This window comes from Lycium barbarum, chromosome 5 (assembly GCF_019175385.1).
Source record: "Lycium barbarum isolate Lr01 chromosome 5, ASM1917538v2, whole genome shotgun sequence".
Lineage (NCBI taxonomy): Eukaryota > Viridiplantae > Streptophyta > Magnoliopsida > Solanales > Solanaceae > Lycium > Lycium barbarum.
Window position 1 is genome coordinate 123,377,405 of NC_083341.1, and position 21,420 is coordinate 123,398,824.

At 36.5% G+C, this 21,420-nt stretch overlaps 2 protein-coding genes, 1 long non-coding RNA gene and 1 pseudogene across 7 annotated transcripts; 2 read left to right on the plus strand and 2 right to left on the minus strand.

The window, feature by feature from the left end:
• Window positions 1–1,259: 1,259 nt before the first annotated feature.
• Window positions 1,260–2,647, minus strand: LOC132639727 (omega-3 fatty acid desaturase, endoplasmic reticulum-like; annotated as a pseudogene).
• Window positions 2,648–4,164: 1,517 nt separating this feature from the next.
• Window positions 4,165–7,175, minus strand: LOC132641355 (uncharacterized). The gene is made up of 2 exons (XR_009582823.1): window positions 6,771–7,175; window positions 4,165–5,897 (listed from the first exon to the last, which is right to left on the minus strand). It is a non-coding gene; the product is annotated as an uncharacterized LOC132641355 (long non-coding RNA).
• Window positions 7,176–7,636: 461 nt separating this feature from the next.
• LOC132639728 (serine/threonine-protein phosphatase 7 long form homolog) lies at window positions 7,637–8,542 on the plus strand. Its single transcript, XM_060356156.1, has 3 exons — window positions 7,637–7,774; window positions 7,883–8,320; window positions 8,405–8,542. The coding sequence occupies exons 1-3, from the start codon at window positions 7,637–7,639 to the stop codon at window positions 8,540–8,542; spliced, it is 714 nt and encodes a 237-aa protein (XP_060212139.1).
• Window positions 8,543–14,944: 6,402 nt separating this feature from the next.
• LOC132641356 (uncharacterized) lies at window positions 14,945–17,732 on the plus strand. 5 transcript variants are annotated; one of them, XR_009582824.1, is made up of 2 exons: window positions 14,945–15,641; window positions 17,230–17,732. XR_009582824.1 is itself a non-coding variant. In XM_060358317.1 (2 exons), exons 1-2 carry the CDS (start codon window positions 15,968–15,970, stop codon window positions 17,596–17,598), a joined length of 474 nt encoding a protein of 157 aa, XP_060214300.1. In that variant the 5' UTR covers window positions 15,668–15,967; the 3' UTR covers window positions 17,599–17,732. The 5 variants fall into 5 exon arrangements, 2 of the variants coding, with proteins under 2 accessions (XP_060214300.1, XP_060214301.1); XM_060358317.1 differs by lacking the exon at window positions 14,945–15,641 and adding an exon at window positions 15,668–16,072; XR_009582825.1 differs by lacking the exon at window positions 14,945–15,641 and adding an exon at window positions 16,082–16,413.
• The last annotated feature ends 3,688 nt before the right edge of the window (window positions 17,733–21,420 follow it).

Sequence of the window (21,420 nt, forward strand, 5' to 3'; positions counted from 1 at the left end):
ACAACATCCGGGATAGAGTAAAGAGCTTCTTTAGGAATACTTCGGTCAATTCCTCCCAAGTAGTGATGGACCCGAATGGAAGATCATATAATCAAGCCGTGGCTTCCCCCGTTAGGGAGTACGAGAAGAGTCGTAGCTTGACTGCTTCAATATAGATGCCCGGATGCACATTGGTGGAGCACACCCCAAGAAAGTTCTTAAGGTGCCTATATGGGTCATCTTTGGGTAGACCGGCAAATAGGCCCTTAGTGTTGAGCGGGTGTAGCATGGTGTTGGTCACGTGGAAACTCGAGTTTCCAATTAGAGTCGGGGGCGGAATTGCGGCTGTATAGCCTGCCGCCTCTTTGACGACTGCCACTAGTGGATTTTGAATTGGATTACCATCCTCGTCTAGATTGCCTGCACAACACACAACAACCAAAGAAAATAAGAAGAGAAATAAAGATTAAAAGTAAAGTTTTACACTAGTTAGTAAATTTATAGACCGTATTACCGGGCAACGACGCCAAAATTTGATACGCCCAAGTTACGCCTCTAAAATAGGAGTAAGCAGTCGTTGTCAAATGTAGAACCCAATAAGGTTGGGGTACAATCCCACAGAGAATACAGTGAAGAAATAAACTCGTTAAGTGTAATGCTTGACTAATAGTCAATATTTCGAGGGATGGGAATGTACAAAGTGTTTGGTTTTAATTATTGTCATGATCATTAGCGAGAGAACGCTTGGTTTTGAATTAACAATTACTAAAGGCAATAAGGATGTGGTTCCAATGGAAAGTAATGCGCTTGGGTTTTACTTCAACTCATTTCGATGCATAAGTGTAGTAGACCAAGGGTCACTTAACTCTTGCCAAACGTTTTCCAACCAAATTAGCAAACTTCATTCTAAGCTTTTCCAAGCCTTAGAATGTTTTATATGCGAACACTCATTTAGTCTCAACTAGCTTTCCTATTCTTAACTCAAGCTATTAGATGAAGGTTATGCCCCAAATTGTTGCTATTAACTATTTTCCTAACCTCTACTTTCTTTTCCAAGCAAAGTAATGGTAATAAAGCACAAGTAATGTTGTACACCATCACAAGACATTGAAGCATGCAAAGTTAATAGAACCCACATTTGGCATATAAATGAAGTGTGACTATGAAACCCAATCACATAACTAACACATTTGGTCACACAACCACATTTGATTTCTCTCTCTCTCTCTCTCTCTCTCTCTCTCTCTCTCTCTCTCTTCATGTGAGTTGCAGAGATTGATTCAGTCTTGCTTTGGAGGAGAAGATTGGAACAGATGTGGATCGTTCTGATAGAAAACAATCTCCCCAGAATAGCTAACATAATGATCCTGTTTCATGCTCCTTGTAATATCCTTCACCAAGTGAAAAGGAATTGCCCCTGATTGATTTTTGGCTCTCTGTAATACTTCCTAAGTATTACGTTTGCTGCTTTTGTCGCTTCTCTCAAGTGATAATGTGTTATCTGAGGAAATAGATGGTGAATAACATGTGTTCCAATATCATGATGTATGTTATTGAACAATCCGTAGTCTCTATCAATTGTGGTTAGACCCCCTCTTCAAACTCTGTCAGTAACTCACTAGAGGCCCAGGAAACAAACGAAAGATGTGTACGAACGAGATATCCAGCAACAAGACGTCAAGAAGAAGGAAAAGGATTGGATAGAGGAACTCCCGAGCATTTGGCGATCTCAGATGTGTCGATATCAGTGGTGTAACTCCATTCCTTGCCACGGTACCAGGGAAGCTTCTTCTCGTAGCCATGGTGATGCAAGTAACAAAGTCCGACCACATTACAAAAATCAAATAAGGAGCGCCATAAATGTTTAAGATTTAGAGAGTACCAAAGAGGGTGCATACGTAAACGAGGAGAGCTGCCATGATAGTCCGCTGATACAGTTGATGTTACAATATATTTTCTCTCATGGGGTTGAAACAAATTACTGTATGGGTTGAAATGAGAACCAGATTTTCCTGGACTTCTCTTCATCAAGTACATGGGATATGCTAACAATGGAAATGGGATCTTGTATGTTAGAATCTTTGTTGAATTACCCACTTTAATTTCTTGTATAGCTTTTCCGGCATTTGCACCCAAGAGTCATCCGTCTCCACATTTCCTTGGTTCTGATTTTGAGTTTTATGGGGAGGATAGGTTACCAGAATAACAGAATGTAGTATGTGACCAATTACATTATTTAGCAACTGGCTGTCTGAAAAGCTGCCATGCCCACCATCATGTCCAACGTGGAGTATATGAAGAAGTAAATACACGAAGAAGCCAAGAGGATTCAACATCTACTGTATATACATTTAAAAAAAAAAACTTGTATATACAGTAATTTTTCGTCAAGGGGATCGAACGCCCTGGAGGCTACTTAGCTCCACTTCCGTGTCCAAGAACAAAGATTGCCCAAAATATGGTGCCGTGGATAGCCCAATAGATTGGGTAAAATAACCAATTATCCAAGAAATTAATTAATTGCAATCCCAATGAATGTACAAACTAATATTAGGTCCCTGAATACATAGCTCAAGGACCTGAATGGATCCTTAACCCAACAATGCTTTGGAATTGCATTTCGTATCTCAGCCAGCCTAAATGGAGGAGGGGCACACATTAATCTCATTGCTGCTCTTATGATCAATCTCACTTATTCCCAGATCTAGACCCCATTTAATTAATGCTCTCGACCAACTCTGAACCTGTTTTGGTTTGAGAGTAGGCTAACTTATGAACAAGATGATAGTGCCCCTATATATATAAAAATAACAAATCATGGTTATGTTACTTTTTATTTTGTAGATCTTAGTATGTAATTTTAATTTGCCCTCAAATGCGTGTGTCGGTCTAGCTACTAGCTAAATGGTCGTCATTTAACTTTCTGTTGTGATATATTTTTCTTGCATGAAACTGAACAATCGTTTGTCCCCTTCAAACTTATTGGCATATTTTCAGAGCTGGTCATAGTAAAAGAAAAACAAATTGTCTGGAGACTATGTATTGTCACGAAAATAGAACCACCTCCTATTGTCACCGCTGTATACATTTTACTAATAGGCTAAATTGAGTGCCACTTAGTCTCTCTTGTTACACCCCGCACTTTCAATGTTACACCCCGTACCTCGGAGAAGCGCTAATTAAATTTTAATGTAAGTATGTCGAGCTAGGCTAGGTAAAACAACTTTGGAGTGTGAGGAGCGAAGCATTATTAAGTATATTGTTTAAGTAAATGATGAATTATGATCTTATAACCGGAAAGGACAACCTTGGAACCAAAGGACATGACCATTATCAAGTATGATTAGTGATAAATATCATGTATGGAGAGTGTCGGAAGATTTCATAATCAAGAAAATCGAAGAAACTAAGTTTGACGAAAATTTGGAAAAAGTTGGCAGGATTTTGGGCAGATTTTTAGTCAACTTTGGAGGGGTATATCTCCTAGTATATTAGAGGTTTTAAGGTGTTTCAAAATCCTACAATAAAGTTTGTCGAGTCAAGTTTCCAACGCAATAAACCACTCGTCGATACGACATCAGAGTAGAAAATTATGGACGTTACAAGATAGGCTCGTCAATAAAATGCTACAGTACCCCCTGGACCCGAATTTGAACCTTATAAAAGGACCAAAACCCCTTCAATTTCATCTAAAAATCAGTTGGTAAGCTCAGCAAACATTAGGGGCATTTATGTCACAAAATAAGTGAGGAATTGGAGTGATTTTGAGTAATCAAGGCTCGGGTAGCGCAGAATCATAATTCTAGTATTGTTGGGTGGTGGATTCTAGCGTGGATTCAAAGCGGATATCGGAGATATTGATATTACAAGCTGCAGCTCAATTGGTGAGAGTCGTCTCCTTCGGGAGGACAAAAGGCCTGAGGTCACGGGTTCGAAGCTCTGCAGGGCGTAGCGAACTGTTGTGATTTCACTGCTACAATACCTGAGTATGTCATGACAAGTCATGGTGTCCAGTTGTAAGGGGCTGGCACAAGGGTTCACAGTATGGCCAAGGCCCAGCTGTGGGTCCTCACTGTCACGACCCAACTCCGTAGGCCGCGACTAGTGTCCGTGCTGGACACCCAAACGTACCCAATAACCCAAACTAGCATATCAGCAGAATATTTTTAAATGAAAAAAAATCAATTGGCGTTAGTAATTATCATAAATGAACCGACATAGTACATGGAAGCCGATAAGGCTGTCACAGATCATATCATCCAAAACATATACAGAACCCACACAAGTATGTCTACAGACCTCTACAGAACATAACAGAATCATAAGACGGGACAGGGCCCCGTCGTACCCCTGAATAATGTACATATATACGATAGCAGAAGACTGTACCAAAATATGGGCTCCGGATAAAGGAGCGCTCCAAAATAGCAGAATAAAGTCCTAAGCGGGCGGATCAGCAAACCTGTCGTTTGTACCTGCGCGGCATGAAAACGCAGCCCCCGAAGGAAGGGGGTCAGTACGAAATATGTACTGAGTATGTAAAGCACGGAACGTAGTAAACAAAGTCATAATCGAAGCAGAAGATACAGAAAATGAACTGAATATCCAGATTAGCAAAATGCTGATCATATAGCATAAATAATATTCGCTGGAAACATATGTCGTACCTGGTCCCATTATGGAACAAGATCATAACCGAAACAGAGCTTACAGAGAAGTGAGTGTAACATCCGAAGTATCAAATGCATATTTTCGAAACATGAGGAGTGTGTACAGAAACATATACCATATCATATCCGACCCCTTCCAAGGGACTCGGCAAACAGAACGTGGCCACCCCCCGACGCTGGTGCCACCACACATAAGGAGCAGAATAGGGGATAACCCCGTAACATAACATATCATATCAGATGGCCATATCAGATCATATCATATCATATCAGAGTGTGTACATGGCACAGCATACTCCACAACCCATGTACATGTATACCTGCCCCCTCACATCGAGGCACGGCGAACAATGCAGAGGAATACGCTTGACAACATATCCTGGCCCGGGCTCAGTGTGGGAAACATTGGGGCATCCACGAATGGAGTAGTGAGAAACTAATGCAAAATAAAATATAGCACATTTACGGAGACTCAGTAGCATAATTCAGATGACAAACCATATGACAGAAGCGGAGCAGTAATCATAGTGTATGCATTTCGGATATCCCAATAGCATATGTCAAAATAAGCTTTTTGTAATCATTTTCATGTTTCAAAATACATTATGGGGCTTATCAAAATAATTCAAACGAATGTCATATATTTCCAGAGACTCAATAAGACCTATCGGATGACAAATCGAAATAATGAAATCGGACAGAATCATAGTGAGTGTATTTCGGATGTCATAATGGATTACAGAAGCATAATCTTTCTAAGTTCGTTTCCAAGTTCCGAAACAGTTTTACAAGACTTAATGGAATATTTAAAACAAGTTTTATTTAGTAATTACAAGCGTAGTTAAAAACATTTCTTTAAAAAAAAAACGCTCGAAGACAAGTCATAACCACTAAAAGGGTAAAATCGGAAATAGTGGGCCCACCTCGGGACAAACGAAGCGGTGGGCTCAAATTACGTATTTTAAGCTTATAAAGTCACCTACGGAGATTCTGGGGACATTCCATAATTTTCTAAACAATTTGCGGAAGTTTGCACAATTCTTTCAATAAAGCATACTTATAGGGTTCAATTCCATTGAATGAAAAAGGGGTATTTTCAAATGCGGATTCCGATGAGCAGAATACTTTCCGAGGCTCGAATCCGATCCTAGTACACCTAGGACATGCCAAAAGAATAATCGGGATAGCTTTACATACCTTGTATGCTCTTTACTCCTTTCCAAATTCAATTCCCGTTTCGCCCAAAATCTGCAATTGGTCACATTTACAAATTCTCAATTTCCAATCTTTAAGTATTCAATCTTTATTCATAATTGCCTACAGAAATTTGGGCAGCATCTCCCCTATACATATAGCATCCCCGAGAATTTAACTCGGCCAAAACAATCAACAACAACCCAACAACAACATAAACAACAACAACAATCACTGTAAACACAATATAACTTAACTAGCTATCTTCCCAACATAATGTCATAACCTTCATTTCAACTTCAATTTCCAAACTAACCTCAATGGTTTCACATTCATCATCTAGATCATCACAATATAATTTGGAAATATTTCATATCATTTCTACGAAATATTCACAAGATATACAAAATATACAAACTTTCCACCAAAACATAATTCACCCAAAACTTCAAATCTTCAACCTACATATTCATAACATATTTCCATCTTCCAATTTCATCAACCATAATCATAATTTACACCTTAACAATTCCATTTTCATAATTACATAAATCTACCATAAAATCACAAAACTTCCCATAACAACTTAACAACCAACCTTTCATGCTAATATGGACTTACATCCCTCCAAATCCACCAACCAACATAGCCATTCACATTTAAAACTTCATTTCCATATTTACATAAAATTACATTAAAATCACATAAGTTCCTATAATCATTTTCCAACAATTTTTCATGCCATCTTAAACCATTTTTCCTCCACATTATACAAGTGAACTACATTTATTTTCATCCAAAATTCTCTTCAAATCTCATTCCATAATTCACAATGCCAACGGACGAATTTATATCGCTATTTTCCTGTTCTAATCCGTTAAAACATTAAATAAACTTGTTAGCAATGAAAAGGAACCTTATTCATACCTTAAGAATTCAGCCACCACGTTATCACCCTCCTCCTTGGTTGATTTTTAGCTCAAATTGAAGACAACGCAGCGTACAACACTTTTCCCTTCATGGGCTTCGGGATTCGGGGCTCGGATTTTGGTCAAAATTAGTTTTTCTTCTCTCCAAAGCTCCTCTCTCTCTCTTTCCAGAATTTTCTGGTTGTTACAGGTCTTAAAATGAGGAGGAAGGCCGAAATTTTCACTTATAAAAACTTGGGTAATGGGCCTAACCCGGTTGGGCTCGGATTGGGCCTAGCCCACTAACCTTTCTGCATTAAAACGTCCATATCTCCTTGTCCCGACGTCACCTGGGAACCCACGACCTATGGTTGGAAAGATAATTCAATTATCTACAACTTCTATTTCTTGGTATTTTTCCAAATTCCAAACTTATAATACCGTTTTTGCCCCCCCAAAGTTAGGTCACCCGAAAACGTTTTCTTAAAAATATTCGTTTGGAGGACTTCCACTTTGATTTGGCCCAAGGGTCCTTCTTGAGTTGTGTTTAACTTCACATATGTGATTCATATAATTTGTCACATGTCCCAAAAAAAATCTTGACGTGTGGGCCCCACCTCAACTTACAATTAATCCGACGTTCAAAAATACGGGATGTAACACTCACACTTGGGGAGCAGCTGCATTGTCATATTTGTATACTTGTTTATGCCGCGCTTCGTTGAGGAAAGCCAAGGATGTGTGTGGATTCATTTCCTTATTGCAGGTACGTGACCTTTAAAATTATATAATTTTATTTGGTTGTCCTATTTGATAGTTATAAGGTTTTTATGTATTTATTTTAATATTTTAATATAGGTTTGGGCTTGGGAGCGCATTATACCGATGCAGCCACCATGCAGGGCTCTTCCGCCACACACGGCTCTTGCACGAAGGTGGACTCATCGTAAATCCGGCGAAAATGAGGCACGTGATGTTTTACCCATATGTAGGGATGTATTGGACAACCTAATAGATGGCCAGGTATTTTATCATAATTATGGTTGTTAATGGCGTTTTGATATAATAGTTATGCTTATGTGTAATTTATTTATTTTATTATCATGTAATTTTATGTTCTTTCTATCGTAGTTTGTGTGGCAGCCTTATTCAGAGGCCATCATCAATAGACTCCCTGAGTGGTGTCGGCGTGGCCGAGATATTTGGATGGCGAAGGTTCCCCTTATTTGTGGGATCTATCGAGAGTGGCACATGGTAGACCGCGTTCTCAGACAGTTTGGTAGGAAGCAACATATTCCGGGTCCATGTGCTGAGATTGATCCTTTTCATTACAAACGTGACAAGCGGTATGCTATAAAATTGGAGGATCAACAATATTTTACAGAAACAGACTTTTTGTGGGGAAATCGTCGAGAAAGGTTAATTCTGGCCGAGTATGAAACTCAAGACCCAGAGTCACTATCAGAGTATTTTTGTTGGTATCGACGTCACTCGCGCACTTTCATAGGAAATCCTGCGCATAAAGTGGATAGAGGATACCAACACATGGCAGGCAGGCATGAGGCACTGGTACGTACATTACATTCCATTAGATGTTTGATGTCTTTATATGTGTCTTAGACCACTATCAAATCTTGCAATTTTTTTTTTTAGGCTTTAGGACATCAAGAATCGTACAGGTTGGCTCAGCAGACTATCCAAGATCCAACCAAGTCTGATAAAGTGAAGGAAATTGCAGAGATGTTTAGCCACATTAATACAGAGTCCATGGCTGCTGCCTCTCTGGGATGATGTTGAGTTTCGCTCCATATTATACACCACCGGCAGAGTATGTTGAGCCGCCTACTGTGCAAGTGCCTCGTCATCAACGTCCTAATGTACCAAGACCTGCGGCGCGTGGTAGAGGACGCCAATCAGGTAACAGACGGGGTCAAGCTCCCGTGGATCACCAGTTGGTTGATGAGGAAGAGGTTCGTTTTGATCAAGATATGCCCAACTCAACGATGCCTGCAGATGATGATGCATATCACCCAATAATAGATTTTATGTCCACCTCATCGACGTCTACTCCCGAGGTTCAATCACCAGCGGTAATCAGAAGTGAGGGGCCTTTTCAGGCATTCGCATCGTCTGGGCCTATTAGCCTCGCAGTTATGGCCCAACAGTTTGGTGGTCAGACAAGCAGCTCTTATGGGATGACTGAGGGGCCTTTACCTGCATTCACTGGACAGAGCTCTTCAATTGGGAGGAGACTGAGTTTTACCGACGTGAGTATTCTAACCACTCAAATAGTTTGTATCTTGTTTAAAGTAATGGCTACCTTATGTGTCTATATTATTTATTTTGCATAGTCTCCCATGACATTTGATGTTGGATCCTCACACATTCCTGTGCCGCATGTACAGACTTTAGAGCCACAGGTTAGCTTTTAATTCAAAGTTTTTGGAGACTTGTGGTTGTTATGTGGTGTTTTGTCTTGGTTGCTTTGGTTGTTTGTGTTGGTATATGGTATTGGAGGAACTCCTTGTTACAGGGGAGATGCTGCCCGATTTTACGTAGACAATCAAAGTAATTGCTACGAAAATTTATCATACAAAAATAACTTCTATTTTTTATGGCATTTACAGGATGCAGGTGTGATACAAGAGGAGGTTCACCAACGTAGATCAAAACGAGAGCGTCGGCAAACTCGGTGTGGCACGGGGGGGGGGGGGGGGGGGGGGGAGACACTGTAAAAATTAAATTTTTATTGTATAGTGGGTAACTTCATGTTGAAGTATTAGTATGTAAACTTTATTGAATTCGGAAAAAGATGGACAAGTTATAGTTTTTATTTGCCAATGTCTGTCTATTTTTATTCAATTCTGGTTCACCTCGTTTCTGCATATTTAATGTGTGTAAAGTTTACAACAAAATTGAATTGGAAAACGTTGGCTGGCCAACGTTTTGCAACAATAAAATTTTGTTGTAAAACGTTGGCTGGCCTTATTCATGCTGAGGAAACATCTTGCATTGTAGTATTGGTTGCTGTCATTGGTCCAGATATAAGTGTTGCTACAAAAGCATTGAAGTGTGAATTTGATTAAATGATATGAGGAGTAAAATATCTACAGAGAAGATACTGCATATGCCAACATTTAATTTTGTTGTAAAACAGCCAACATTTTGCAACGAATTGCAACAATATGAATTAGCCAACGTTTTGCAACAATATGAATTGCAAAACGTTGGCCAGCCAACGTTTTGCAACAATTCATATTTTGTTGCAACGTTGGCTGCCAACGTTTTTCCTCCAAAATATAAATTGTCGTAAAACGTTGGCTGGCCAACGTTTTGCAACAATAAAATTTTGTTGATTGGTAATTGATTCGCGCAATAATTGATAAGCGAAATTTTTTTTACGCCAGAGAATCGTTGCAGTCATCAAGTCACGCATGCTGCTGTAAAAGTATCTTCCCGCTATGAATATTGGGCTTCAAAGAGGTACACTTCAACAAGAAACAATGGTAGGAGTTGGTAGCTAGTCACATAACTTTGGTTGGACTATGCAGAGCTGTGATATTCCTGGACCGAGTAGTGTTCCAGATACAACTGAATTAGGTGGCGGTAGTATAGTTCGATATCACCCTACTCAAGTAGAGTCATTTACAGAAAGGTAAATATAACGATGTTTTATGAAAACTTTCTCATTTATGTTCTATTCAATGTCTTTGTGCGTTTAACCATCACAAGAATACAACATGTTATTTAGTTCTCATGTACTATTTTTATAATATAACTTTCAGGATAACTATGTAAATTATTATACTGCAAATTCTAACTAACCTCTTTCATTGTTCATCCATGGAAAATAAAAAGAATACAACATGTAATTTAGTTCTCATGTACTATTTTTATAATATAACTTTATTTTTATTTTTCATTTTGTAATCGGCATGTTATTTTGATTATTTTTTATTTTTTAATTTGTCCTTGGGGTTAATATAATCTTTTCTCATTTTAATTTTATTTATTTATGTAGGTGTAACGATTTTGAAGAAAACCCCGTATTGACTCAGCTCACACAAATTGTGAGCAATAACGACGTAGCTAATGATCACTCCGATAAGTCAGATAGTGATATCCCATTAGATCACACAGAAACAGACGATGATCACTCATCTGATGGTGATGGTCATTCTTATGAAGACATTACTACTCCGAGTGATGGTAACGTTAGCTACCATTCTAATGCGACTCCATATTTGGACAACACAGAAGAAGGCCCAGATGATTTTGCCTTCATGAGAGATGACAGTCCAATTCGATCTGCACTTTGGGATTGTAGAAAACCTGAATTTATCATATTAGGTTAGTATGGTGACAATGAATATTCTTTTTATTTGTTGGACCATTTTTAAGGGGTTGATAATTTTCCTTGTACTATGCAATTAGGTATGTTATTTCAGAACAAGCAGGAAATGAAAGGCGCAGTGAGACAATATTGTCTCAAAGAAAAGAACGAGTTCATTTGTGATCAGTCCAAAGGTAAATTTTGGAGGGTTATTTGAAAGCGTCATATGTTGGGGTGTGAGTGGATGATTCGTTTTAGAGAAATTTCAAGTGGTATGTGGAAGGCAGGCAAAGCGGATCTCCACCACAGTTGTCTGACGGATGATTACAGAATGGATCATTCCAATTTGAACAGTCACCTAATTGCTACTATGTTGATACCATATATTATGGTCGATCCATACATCAGTATTAAGTCAGTTCAGAAAAAAAATAAAAGGATTGCATTTGTTTACTCCTAGTTATAGAAAAGCACAAAAAGGGCGTAAGAAAGCTATTGAAATGGTATTTGGTGATTTTGAAACCTCTTTCAAGACATTGCCCCGATACATGGCTGCCTTAAAATATTTCAATCCGGGGACCGTTGTTGAGTGGGAGCACCAATCAACTACAATGCAAGGTGAACACATCTTCAAGTTTCTGTTCTGGGCTTATAAACCAAGCATCGATGGATTCAAAAGTTGCAGGCCTGTCATCTCAATAGACGGTACTCATCTGTACGGTAAGTATGAAATGAAAATACTAATTGCTGTTGGAATTGATGCGAACAATAACATTTTTCCACTTGCATATGCTATTGTTGCACGTGAGAGCTTTGAGTCCTGGACGTGGTTCCTTGTGTTGTTGTGGAGACATATTGTTCGTGAGAGATAAGGAATTGGACTTATTTCTTATCGTCATCAGGGCATCTTGCAATGTGTCCAAACACATGATTGGTTACAACCACCATCCACACACCATAGGTTTTGTGTTCGGCATTTGAAAAGCAACTTCAATAAAAAGTTCCTCAGCAGTGACCTTGAGAAGCTAATGTGGTTGGCGGCTACAGAGCACCAGAAGAAGAAGTATAAAATGAGGATGGAACAAATCAAAACAATGTCATCTCCAGCGTATTTGTGGTTAAAAGCTATTCCGGAGGAAAAATGGACATTGCATAAGGACAACGGTCATAGGTGGGGGGCTATGACAACGAATGTCTCCGAGTCTTACAACGGTTTATTGAAGAAAGCTCGTGGATTGCCCGTTACTGCCATGGTCCGTTATACGTTTAAAAATCTTGTTGATCGGTTTGTTGAGAGAAGCACCCTTGCTGATTTGTTGATTGCGGATAAAAGGTTTTGGCCGCGCGCTGTTGAAAAGAAGTTTGATGAATACTGGGAGAGGTCCCTAAAGCATACTGACATGCAGCAATACAATGCAACTGAAGGGGTCTTTGAGATTCTGACATTTGCACACGAAGGTAAGGGCGGAAATATACATAAAGTCTCTGCCGAAGGGAAAAAGTGTTTGTGTGGAAAGTGGAGAAACTACCATATGCCATGTTCACATGCAATTAAATTTTGTGATATTCGCGGAATTCAACCAAAGACCTATGGTAGCAAGTACTACAGTTGCAGGTTTCATAAGCAAACGTACAGTGGAAATTTTTCACCGTTGGGTGATGAGGCATATTGGCCACCTTCTCCCTTCAGTTTAATTGCAAACACTAAATACGAGCGAACTTCAGGAGTGCGGAGTACAACTAGAAGGAGGAATGAAATGGATATAGCTCCTGCTCACATGGCTAGAAAGTGTAGTACGTGCAAGCAAATAGGTCATAACAAGAATTGTTGCCCCGATAGAAATCAGTAGTTGTTGTTGCTTGTTGGTTTTTATGTTTTTTCTTAACTTGTACAATTGTTGTTTCCTTATGTACTCTTCCAAGAATATATAACATGTCTTGTGCAGTTTAATAGTTAGTATGTAATTTAACATTTACTACTCAGTTAATGTGTGACGTTTATTTAAATTATATTTAATTTTTTATTTCTGTTCGCATATATAACACATTTAATTATTTGCATGTGTTAAAATATTTATTTGAGTTAATCATGCTTTAAAAATTAAAAAAATCAATAATTGTTTTTTATTAAAAACATAACCGAATATGATTTAAATCTAGGCAGCGTCTTACCGAGTGAGTATTTGGAAAACGGAAAAAAGAATACATGTATAACGTGGACTGATCCACGTTATACAATATAAGTTGTATAACATGGATCAGTCCACGTTATACAAGTTATAATTGTATAACGTGGACTGATCCACGTTATACAATTTATATTGTATAACGTGGATCAGTCCACGTTATACATGTAATTTTTTTTTTTCGTTGAATCGTCTGTCAAGGTGAATTTTTTTTTTGGGGGTATATCGTGGATCAACCCACGATATACCCCTTTTGGTATAATAATTTTTGGACATTCCCTTTTGGTAAAAATCGTGTATTTTTATACCCTTTAGGCTCCGGACTCCTCAATATCACTAGTTGTCTCGCTAATCACGGAAATATAATTGAATTTGAGAAGATATATTATCTTTAAAAAAGGTAAAAAATAAAAATTGGGTTGCGCTAAATGAAAAAGTATATAATTATGATGTATTTGAAAAAATCAAATCCAAGTAGATATCTATTATTTGATTAGATCATTGATCTCTTTTATTTCTCTTGTTTTCTTCAATATTCAATAATGCTACACACATCTTTTTTTAGGAGGTCTTCAGCCATTACGTGACATAGGAGTAACAAGTAGTAATATAACTCTAGATTTCCATTTCTATGGTACAGAATAAAATCAGCTCTCCCTGAACGCATCCTTGAGTTAAGCTTAACATGGTATTATCCTTGAGACGCAAAAATTCAATAACTTGATCAACAGAGAACAAAACTAACTAGAATATCCAAGATTATTATCCTTTGTAACAATATTTAGATAGTAAAATTTTGTACTGCACTTTCGTGTACTTTACAATAATAAGTAGGCGTTTGAACATGAATAGGGTGATATTTCAAAAAAATAAAAAGAATTATTTGAAAATATTTGAAAGTTGAAGTTGTGTTTGGACATACATTTAACTTGAAAAAGTATTGACATTTTGTGAGAGAACTTTTTACCTTGAAAAAATGGTTCACTTGAAAGAAAATATTTCAAGTTGGAGAGAAAAATTGATTAAATGTATAACTAAATAAGTAATTATTTGAATTTTTTCCCAAGAAAAGCAGATTTTTTTTTATATCCGAACAGGCCCTATAAATAATTTAGTGCCACGGCTAATTTGCGCAAATAGTCACTTTTGTGGCCTTGTATCTAAAAAGTTGGCCATTTTCAAAATTAGACCAGTGATCTGAAATCCAAAGTAGCTTCCTTGTCTGAAGTAAACAAGAGGTAGTTTTCACAGTTTAAAATTGTGACCTCCTGATCACTTGCCAACAACTTATGGTTGCCGCCAAGGCTTCGCCTTCAATACCTTTGACTATATACAAAGTAGGAAAGAAAATTTTCTACTCAATAATGCTATTCAAACTTATTTCTCTTTTTGAATATGGCATGTGTAATTCTCAGATAGCAAGAGGAGTTTCAGAGTTTTGCCCAACAAGGTTGATTGGACCAATGGTGCCATCATTATATTTGGATGGTAGAATTTCACGTGACAAAAAATTCAAATTGCGTCAAGGGTGTAGACAACAGAAGGGTACCAATGATATCCGCTACAAGATGTTTGTTTTAGATTGTGTTCTTTAACTTGACCTGTTATATAGTACATACTATATAGTATATATGTTTTGGTAGAACAATAGAACTACTCAAAGTATATGATTAAAAAGCAATCAAGAGTTTCTTCTACTTCATCTAGCAGGCTAAATTTAGGCCTCAAACCAATTGTCCATATCTCATCTATAATTTTAGCATCCGTCAATTGATAGGACCATTAAGGCATCGGCACCATTGGCAAGCCAAGGATCAATCCTTTGAGAGTCGAATTTCATCCACAATGAATCACGAAACAATCAACGGCTTGATTTGCTAGTGTTTCACTACTAAAAAAAAGGGCGTTTTCGACCAAAAAATTTCGACCACATTTTTGGTCGAAAACAAATCGACCACGCGCGGTCGAAAAATCAAGAATTTTTTTTTAAAATTTTCAGTAGGATTTCGACCACACGGGGTCAATTTTTTAAAATGAAAATATAATTTCGACCACGTGTGGTCGAAATTAAATTTTATATAAATAATAAATGAGAAACGTTTAATTTAAAAAAAAAAAAAACAATTTTCGACCACATGTGGTCGAAAATTGGGCCACATTTATTCCACATCTGGTCTTTACTTTTCAATTCAAAATTTTTCTTTCTCTCTCTTTCCTCTCTCCCTCTCCTCTCTCTACCAACACACACCACCTTTCTCCCTCTCCTCTCTACCCACACCACCAGCCCACCACCCCACCAGCCCAGACCCTCAACCCACTGCCTTCCGACCACCGCCAGTTCACCGTCGGCGGCGCAACCCATTATTTTCAGGTACGTTTATTTTTTTCCAATGTCATGAACACTACCAATGCATAACAATCTCATGTTTTTATTTTTTTATTTTTTATTGTAGTGTTTGAAGAAAAAATGGGGACAAGGGATTTAAGTATTTTTGGATTATTTGAAATAAAAAAATTAAAATGGGAAACCCTATTAGGAATTGTGACCAACTTCCTTTCCTTTTGTTTGGATAACAAAGAAATTAGTACAGTAGTAAATTTACACACTCTTTTGGATAAATGCTTTATTCCAGCTGCACAAAGGGACCACTGTGATTTTCAATTTTTTTCTTTGTCATTTTCTATGTCTGTCTTTCTATGTTGGTGAAACGAATCTTCCATGTGATTGAGATTGTCTTGGCGTTGCCAACTTGTAACCCAGTACTATTAATATGTACAAGGATATATCCTTCTAAAAAAAAGGTACAAGGATATACATATGTATATGTATATTGTATTTTTTTTTTAAATCACCAAAATATTGAGTGCTGGAGTATTTCTTCAAGATCCATTTGTAGTTTGTGGAACATGAGAAAAAGTAGAGTGTTGATGCTATAGCTCTATGAGCTTACTGGTTGTAAATTCTTATTATTCCTTCTGTTTTTCCCTGTTCTTGTTCAATGTTCCTTATGAGAACTGTCGACATGAATAAAACATGGTATGCACACTCAGAAAAGTATGATGAGTTGCTAAGGAAATTTAATAAATAAGGAAGAAAGGGAGAGATCAAAATTCTAGCTTGCAGCAGTTGCCTTTATACAAAAGTATATCTCCTTGCTTATTCAAAATGCTCCGAAGATTTCATTAGCTTAATGCATGTAGTCAAATTAAGTCTGTCGTTTGTAAGAGCCAAAACCTCCTGATTTGCAATTTTAAGATTTCCTCTTCCTCTGGTTGAATCAGATAATATCAGAAGCTTACTGAAACTTGTTTTCTTCATTTTCCTTATTGTTTTTGAATGAAAATCTTAAGCTGGTTGAAATTGGCACACTTCTGGTGTTTCAATTGTAGCTGCATATATTTTGATGGCATTAAATAGGTTGTTTCTGGTTTTCCAGTTAGGCTATACAAGGTAGCTAAATGTGCTTCGTGAAAAATGGCATATGATGTCTGTTCAAAGATTTTCCTAATATGTAGCTGAACTTTCTATATCACTATTTATTGGAAGGGCCATTTTCTTATATCAATTTCTTGAAGATGTACTATTTACAGCTTTCCGGGAATACAGTTTATAATATATGTACAAATGAATTAGAAAATAAAAAGAAAATTGCATGATTTGGAGCTAAACTTCCTTGAGATGATCGTTATCTGTTAACAACTTGTTAAACTAAATGTGCTTTAGAAAAACTAATATTCACTCCTTGGTGGATATTTTAAGCATATTTGCTATATCAATATTGATAATGTATCCGAGGAGTTACTATGAAAACTTAGCTCAACATTGATCGGGGAGAATCAGAATATTGTTGCACTAATGACTACCAATTATACAATCTAGTATAAGTTTCTGTCATTATCCCATTTGTGGATTTCATTCTCAATTAAGTGAATCATGATAATGTTTTCTTAATTTACAGGTGTTTTGGGCACTCGTGTATGACATCAGTGTGTATGTCGCCTTTAATTCAGTGGTAGGTTCACGCAATTTCTTCAAAATCAATCAAGGGTTGCAAGTGTCATCAAGGACGGTCAGGGCTCCAAGTCTTCATGCCTGTTATATCTGGATGAGTGGAAGCAACTCAGGCAAACAATTGAGGAAGTATGTGTTACTGCTAGAGACTGTTGATGTTTGGGCGGATGCAAGCAAGAAAAATGGGGAAGAGAAGAGTATTCTCAGAGTTTCTGAAGCTCTTGGACACCGAACATGGACCTTTTTGATTAATGTGCTTTTGGATTCTAATTCTGCTATATTTAAATGGATATGTATATTATGTTTAAGGGTTTGAATGTAGTTTTAATTTGAACTACAACTACTTTTAATTTTAAGATGTTTAAGTGTTTGAACATAGTTTATGATGTTTAAGTGTTTGAAATTTTGAATGGACAATGTTTAAGTGTTCAAGTGTTTGAACATTGCTTATGGTTGTTGTGTTGCACTGTTGATGAATTGGATGACTGTTTTGGTTGATGAATTTGGTTATTTGAAAATTGGCAGGTGGGATGTCAAAAACAGGCAAATGCTGGAAAAAATATTCCAGATTTTCGACCACAGGTGGTCGAAAATTAGCTCTGATATTTCACAATTTCGACCACATGTGGTCGAAATTGTACCCAGAAAAATACAATTTCGACCACGTGTGGTCGAAATTTAGCAATATGGTTGCAAAATTTCGACCACATGTGGTCGAAAATCTGGGCCCAATTTACAATTTCGACCACATGTGGTCGAAATTGTGAAAATAATTTTTTTATATTTAAATATAAATAGTGTTTTCGACCACATGTGGTCGAAAAAGTTAAATATATAATTTAATATAAAATTAATTTTTCGACCACATGTGGTCGAAAATTATTTTCCCTTAATTTCGGTAGAATGTGATTGCGACCACGTGTGGTCGAAAAAAAATTTCGACCTACCTGTTACCGACCTACGCGTGTGGTCGAAAAATTGGTCGAAATAAAGGCCTTTTCGACCTCGTGTGGTCGAAATTTTTGGTCGAAAATCCCTGTTTTTTTAGTAGTGTTTCTAGCTGGTTGCACCGTGACACAATTAGTCCTTTTTGAGCAATTCCATTTGTGGATTCTATGAATTACGGAGCAATTGTGATACTCAGTCGATATTGAAAATTTGATGCTTTTTGTAGCAAATCACTTTGTCACTTTTTCTTTCCCGTAAGACTCAATATTATTTTGACACCTTGTATGTGGGCGATTTTCCCCAACACCTCAATAAACTATCATAAAAAAATAGTTTCAGTAAAGAATGAGAATGCTATACTTAACCGTCGTGGTTTAAAGAGATAAATTAAATAATATTTTTTGGATACTACATCACGAAAAAATTGCACCAATAAGAAGTATTTACTCCATAGAATGAGCTTACATTATTTGTCATTAACTTGTTAAACGTGAAATAGCAAAACACATTAAATTGTTGATTTTTCTAAAATACTATTCTTCATATTCGATGCAAGAAACAAAAAATGCTAACTTGATAATCGGTAGATCTAGCACGATTTGCCGTTCATCGGGTTTGGGAGAGGAGGTAGACACTCCCCCCACCCGATCCCTTTCCTACGCAGTCTATCGTTTCTAACAAGTCACAAAAGAAAAACAGAAGGAAAGAAAAAGAATCACAGTCCAAACGCTTTCCATAATAGGCACACAAGAAATCTTGGGATTCTTTTGACAGTGAAAATGCCATAAAGCGCGATCCAAGATCCATGATACGAAAGCCAAAATTAGAATAACAAAGAAAAAGACATCCGGATGCATTTCTAACTCCAACTCTTAAGACTAAAGAATTATACAATAGGAAAGACCATCTAAAGAACCTTATCTCTATCATATAGCTAAAATAGTGGGAAAAAAGGATCACCGAAAGTGAAAATAAAAAGGAACGGTTTCTGAGAACATAGCAGAGGAATTCCAATTAGGAGAAATATTTAACGTGAGTAATTTTGCTATGGTAGTAAACAGTGCAATACAAGCATTTGAATCTTTCGTCAACGAATTAAAGGTATCATTAAAGTTGTTTTAGTTTGTTGTTCTACGAAAGGGTCTGAGTACTTAATCATCATTTGATTACAATTAAGTTGTCTATGTACCCCTACTAATTAAACCTTTAAATGAGGATCAAGCCCTAAATAGTTCTTTTACACGACAAAAAACATTCTTACACTTTTCGATCACATAGAACACCAATCAACAATTAAAAAAAAAAAATCTTTCAACTTATCGTCAAAATCTAGTCCTTTTTGGGTTTTCTATAGCAATCGTCGCAACATCCCTTTGGCACGGTAAGTTTAACTTGGCTTTTCCAATCTCTTCAAGCAATTCCTTTTTCCATATCTCTCGTTTCTTCTTCATTTATTGTGAATATAACTTCACCTTGGCTTCTTTCATCTCTTCACCCAATTGCTTTTTCCACATCTGTTTTTTCTTTTTCATTTGTTCTTCATCAAATTCTTCCTCACCAATCAGCAACAAAATTTCTTTTTCTCTCGGGCCATGTGAGTGCAAAGACTTCTTCCCTTTTTCGATTTCTTCGAGCAATTCATTTTCCCACATTTCCTTTTTCTTGTTGCAACAAGTCATCTTACATGAACAAAGTATAGATTACTATAAGTAAAAACCGAATTTTTGGCTAATAATGAAGTGTGTAACTATAAACTTTGCGAGAACAAGTAGAAGAAGAATGTAATATATATATAGGCAGGATTAAGCTTTCCTCTTCCTATCGGAAAAGGAGTTCTAAAACTTCTAAAACGTGTGTTTCCTAAATTCCATTCCTATAGGAAAAAAGAGTTCCAAAACGTGTGTTTCCTAAATTTATTAAGGTAGTGTGTAATACCAAGTTTCAATTTCTTTGTTCATTTTTTAAATAATTTGTTTAAGTGCCTATTACAATCAAACCTCTCTATAATTGCTATTCGTTCTAACATTATTTCATTATAACTGCCTGATTTTCTCCGGAACCGATTTTTCATGTTATATTCTACTTCTTTATAGCAACATTCTACCTATAACGATACATTCTTTGTAAAATTACCTCTCTATAACAGCATACTCAAATATTGTGTAATACTCTAAGATTTTGTAAGAAATATATTACGAAGAGTATCAGCCTACTGCTACTTGGGGCGAGATAAAAGAGTCAACTATTAAGCTCTTAAACAACATTCAAGGGAAAACTATTTAATTCCCTTTTGCTGAAAGTTTTAAAAAAATTCTTTGTCAACTTAAACATTATATTATCACTAAGAGATTGAAATTTATGAAAAACATACAATTGTAGAACTCTTATGTCAAACTTGAAATATTTAAATTCTCAATTAACTTAAAATGCATATGTTCCTTAGATTTTAATTCTTCATCGGTATGGTACAATTAGTTATGGATTTATTAATAATTTATTAGTCTTTTTAACTTTTAATTAATGAGATATGAAAATCAGTTGAGATTTTAAAATTTTACAAGTAATTTAATCTTCGAACTACAAAAAAAATAATTGTTTGCGTACTTTTATTTATAACAGCTAAATGGGATCTAAATATCAAATGTCAGTATGCATACATAACACCTCCCTACAACAATGATGAAATTTCCGGACAAACACTGTCATTATAAAGCGGTTTGACTGTATAATATTTAATTATCTGTATATATAACATATCAAATTTTTAAAAAATATCTTTTGAAAAACATTTTGATAAAGTTTGTCATGAGTCAATTTGGACGACATATCAGTCTGATTTTAAAATGAACTGAATTGGACGGGTCAAAATGGGCGCACCGCCCAAACCTATGTGAGTTTGGGGAGTTAATTTTGACACGCCTAATTTTAACTTATATTCCTTCTGTCCCAAAAAAATTGTCCTCCTTTCCTTTTTAGTCTGTCCCAAAAAGATTTTCCCTTTCTATATTTAGAAACAATTTAACTTTATGAGATGATTTACAGCCACACAAATATCTAAGACTTGTTTTGTACCACACATTTCAAAAGTCTTCCTTTATTTCTTAACCTTTGTGTCAAGTCAAAAGAGGACAATCTTTTTGGGACTGAGGGAGTAGTATTTAAATTTTTTCTTGTAATTCAAGTAATTATT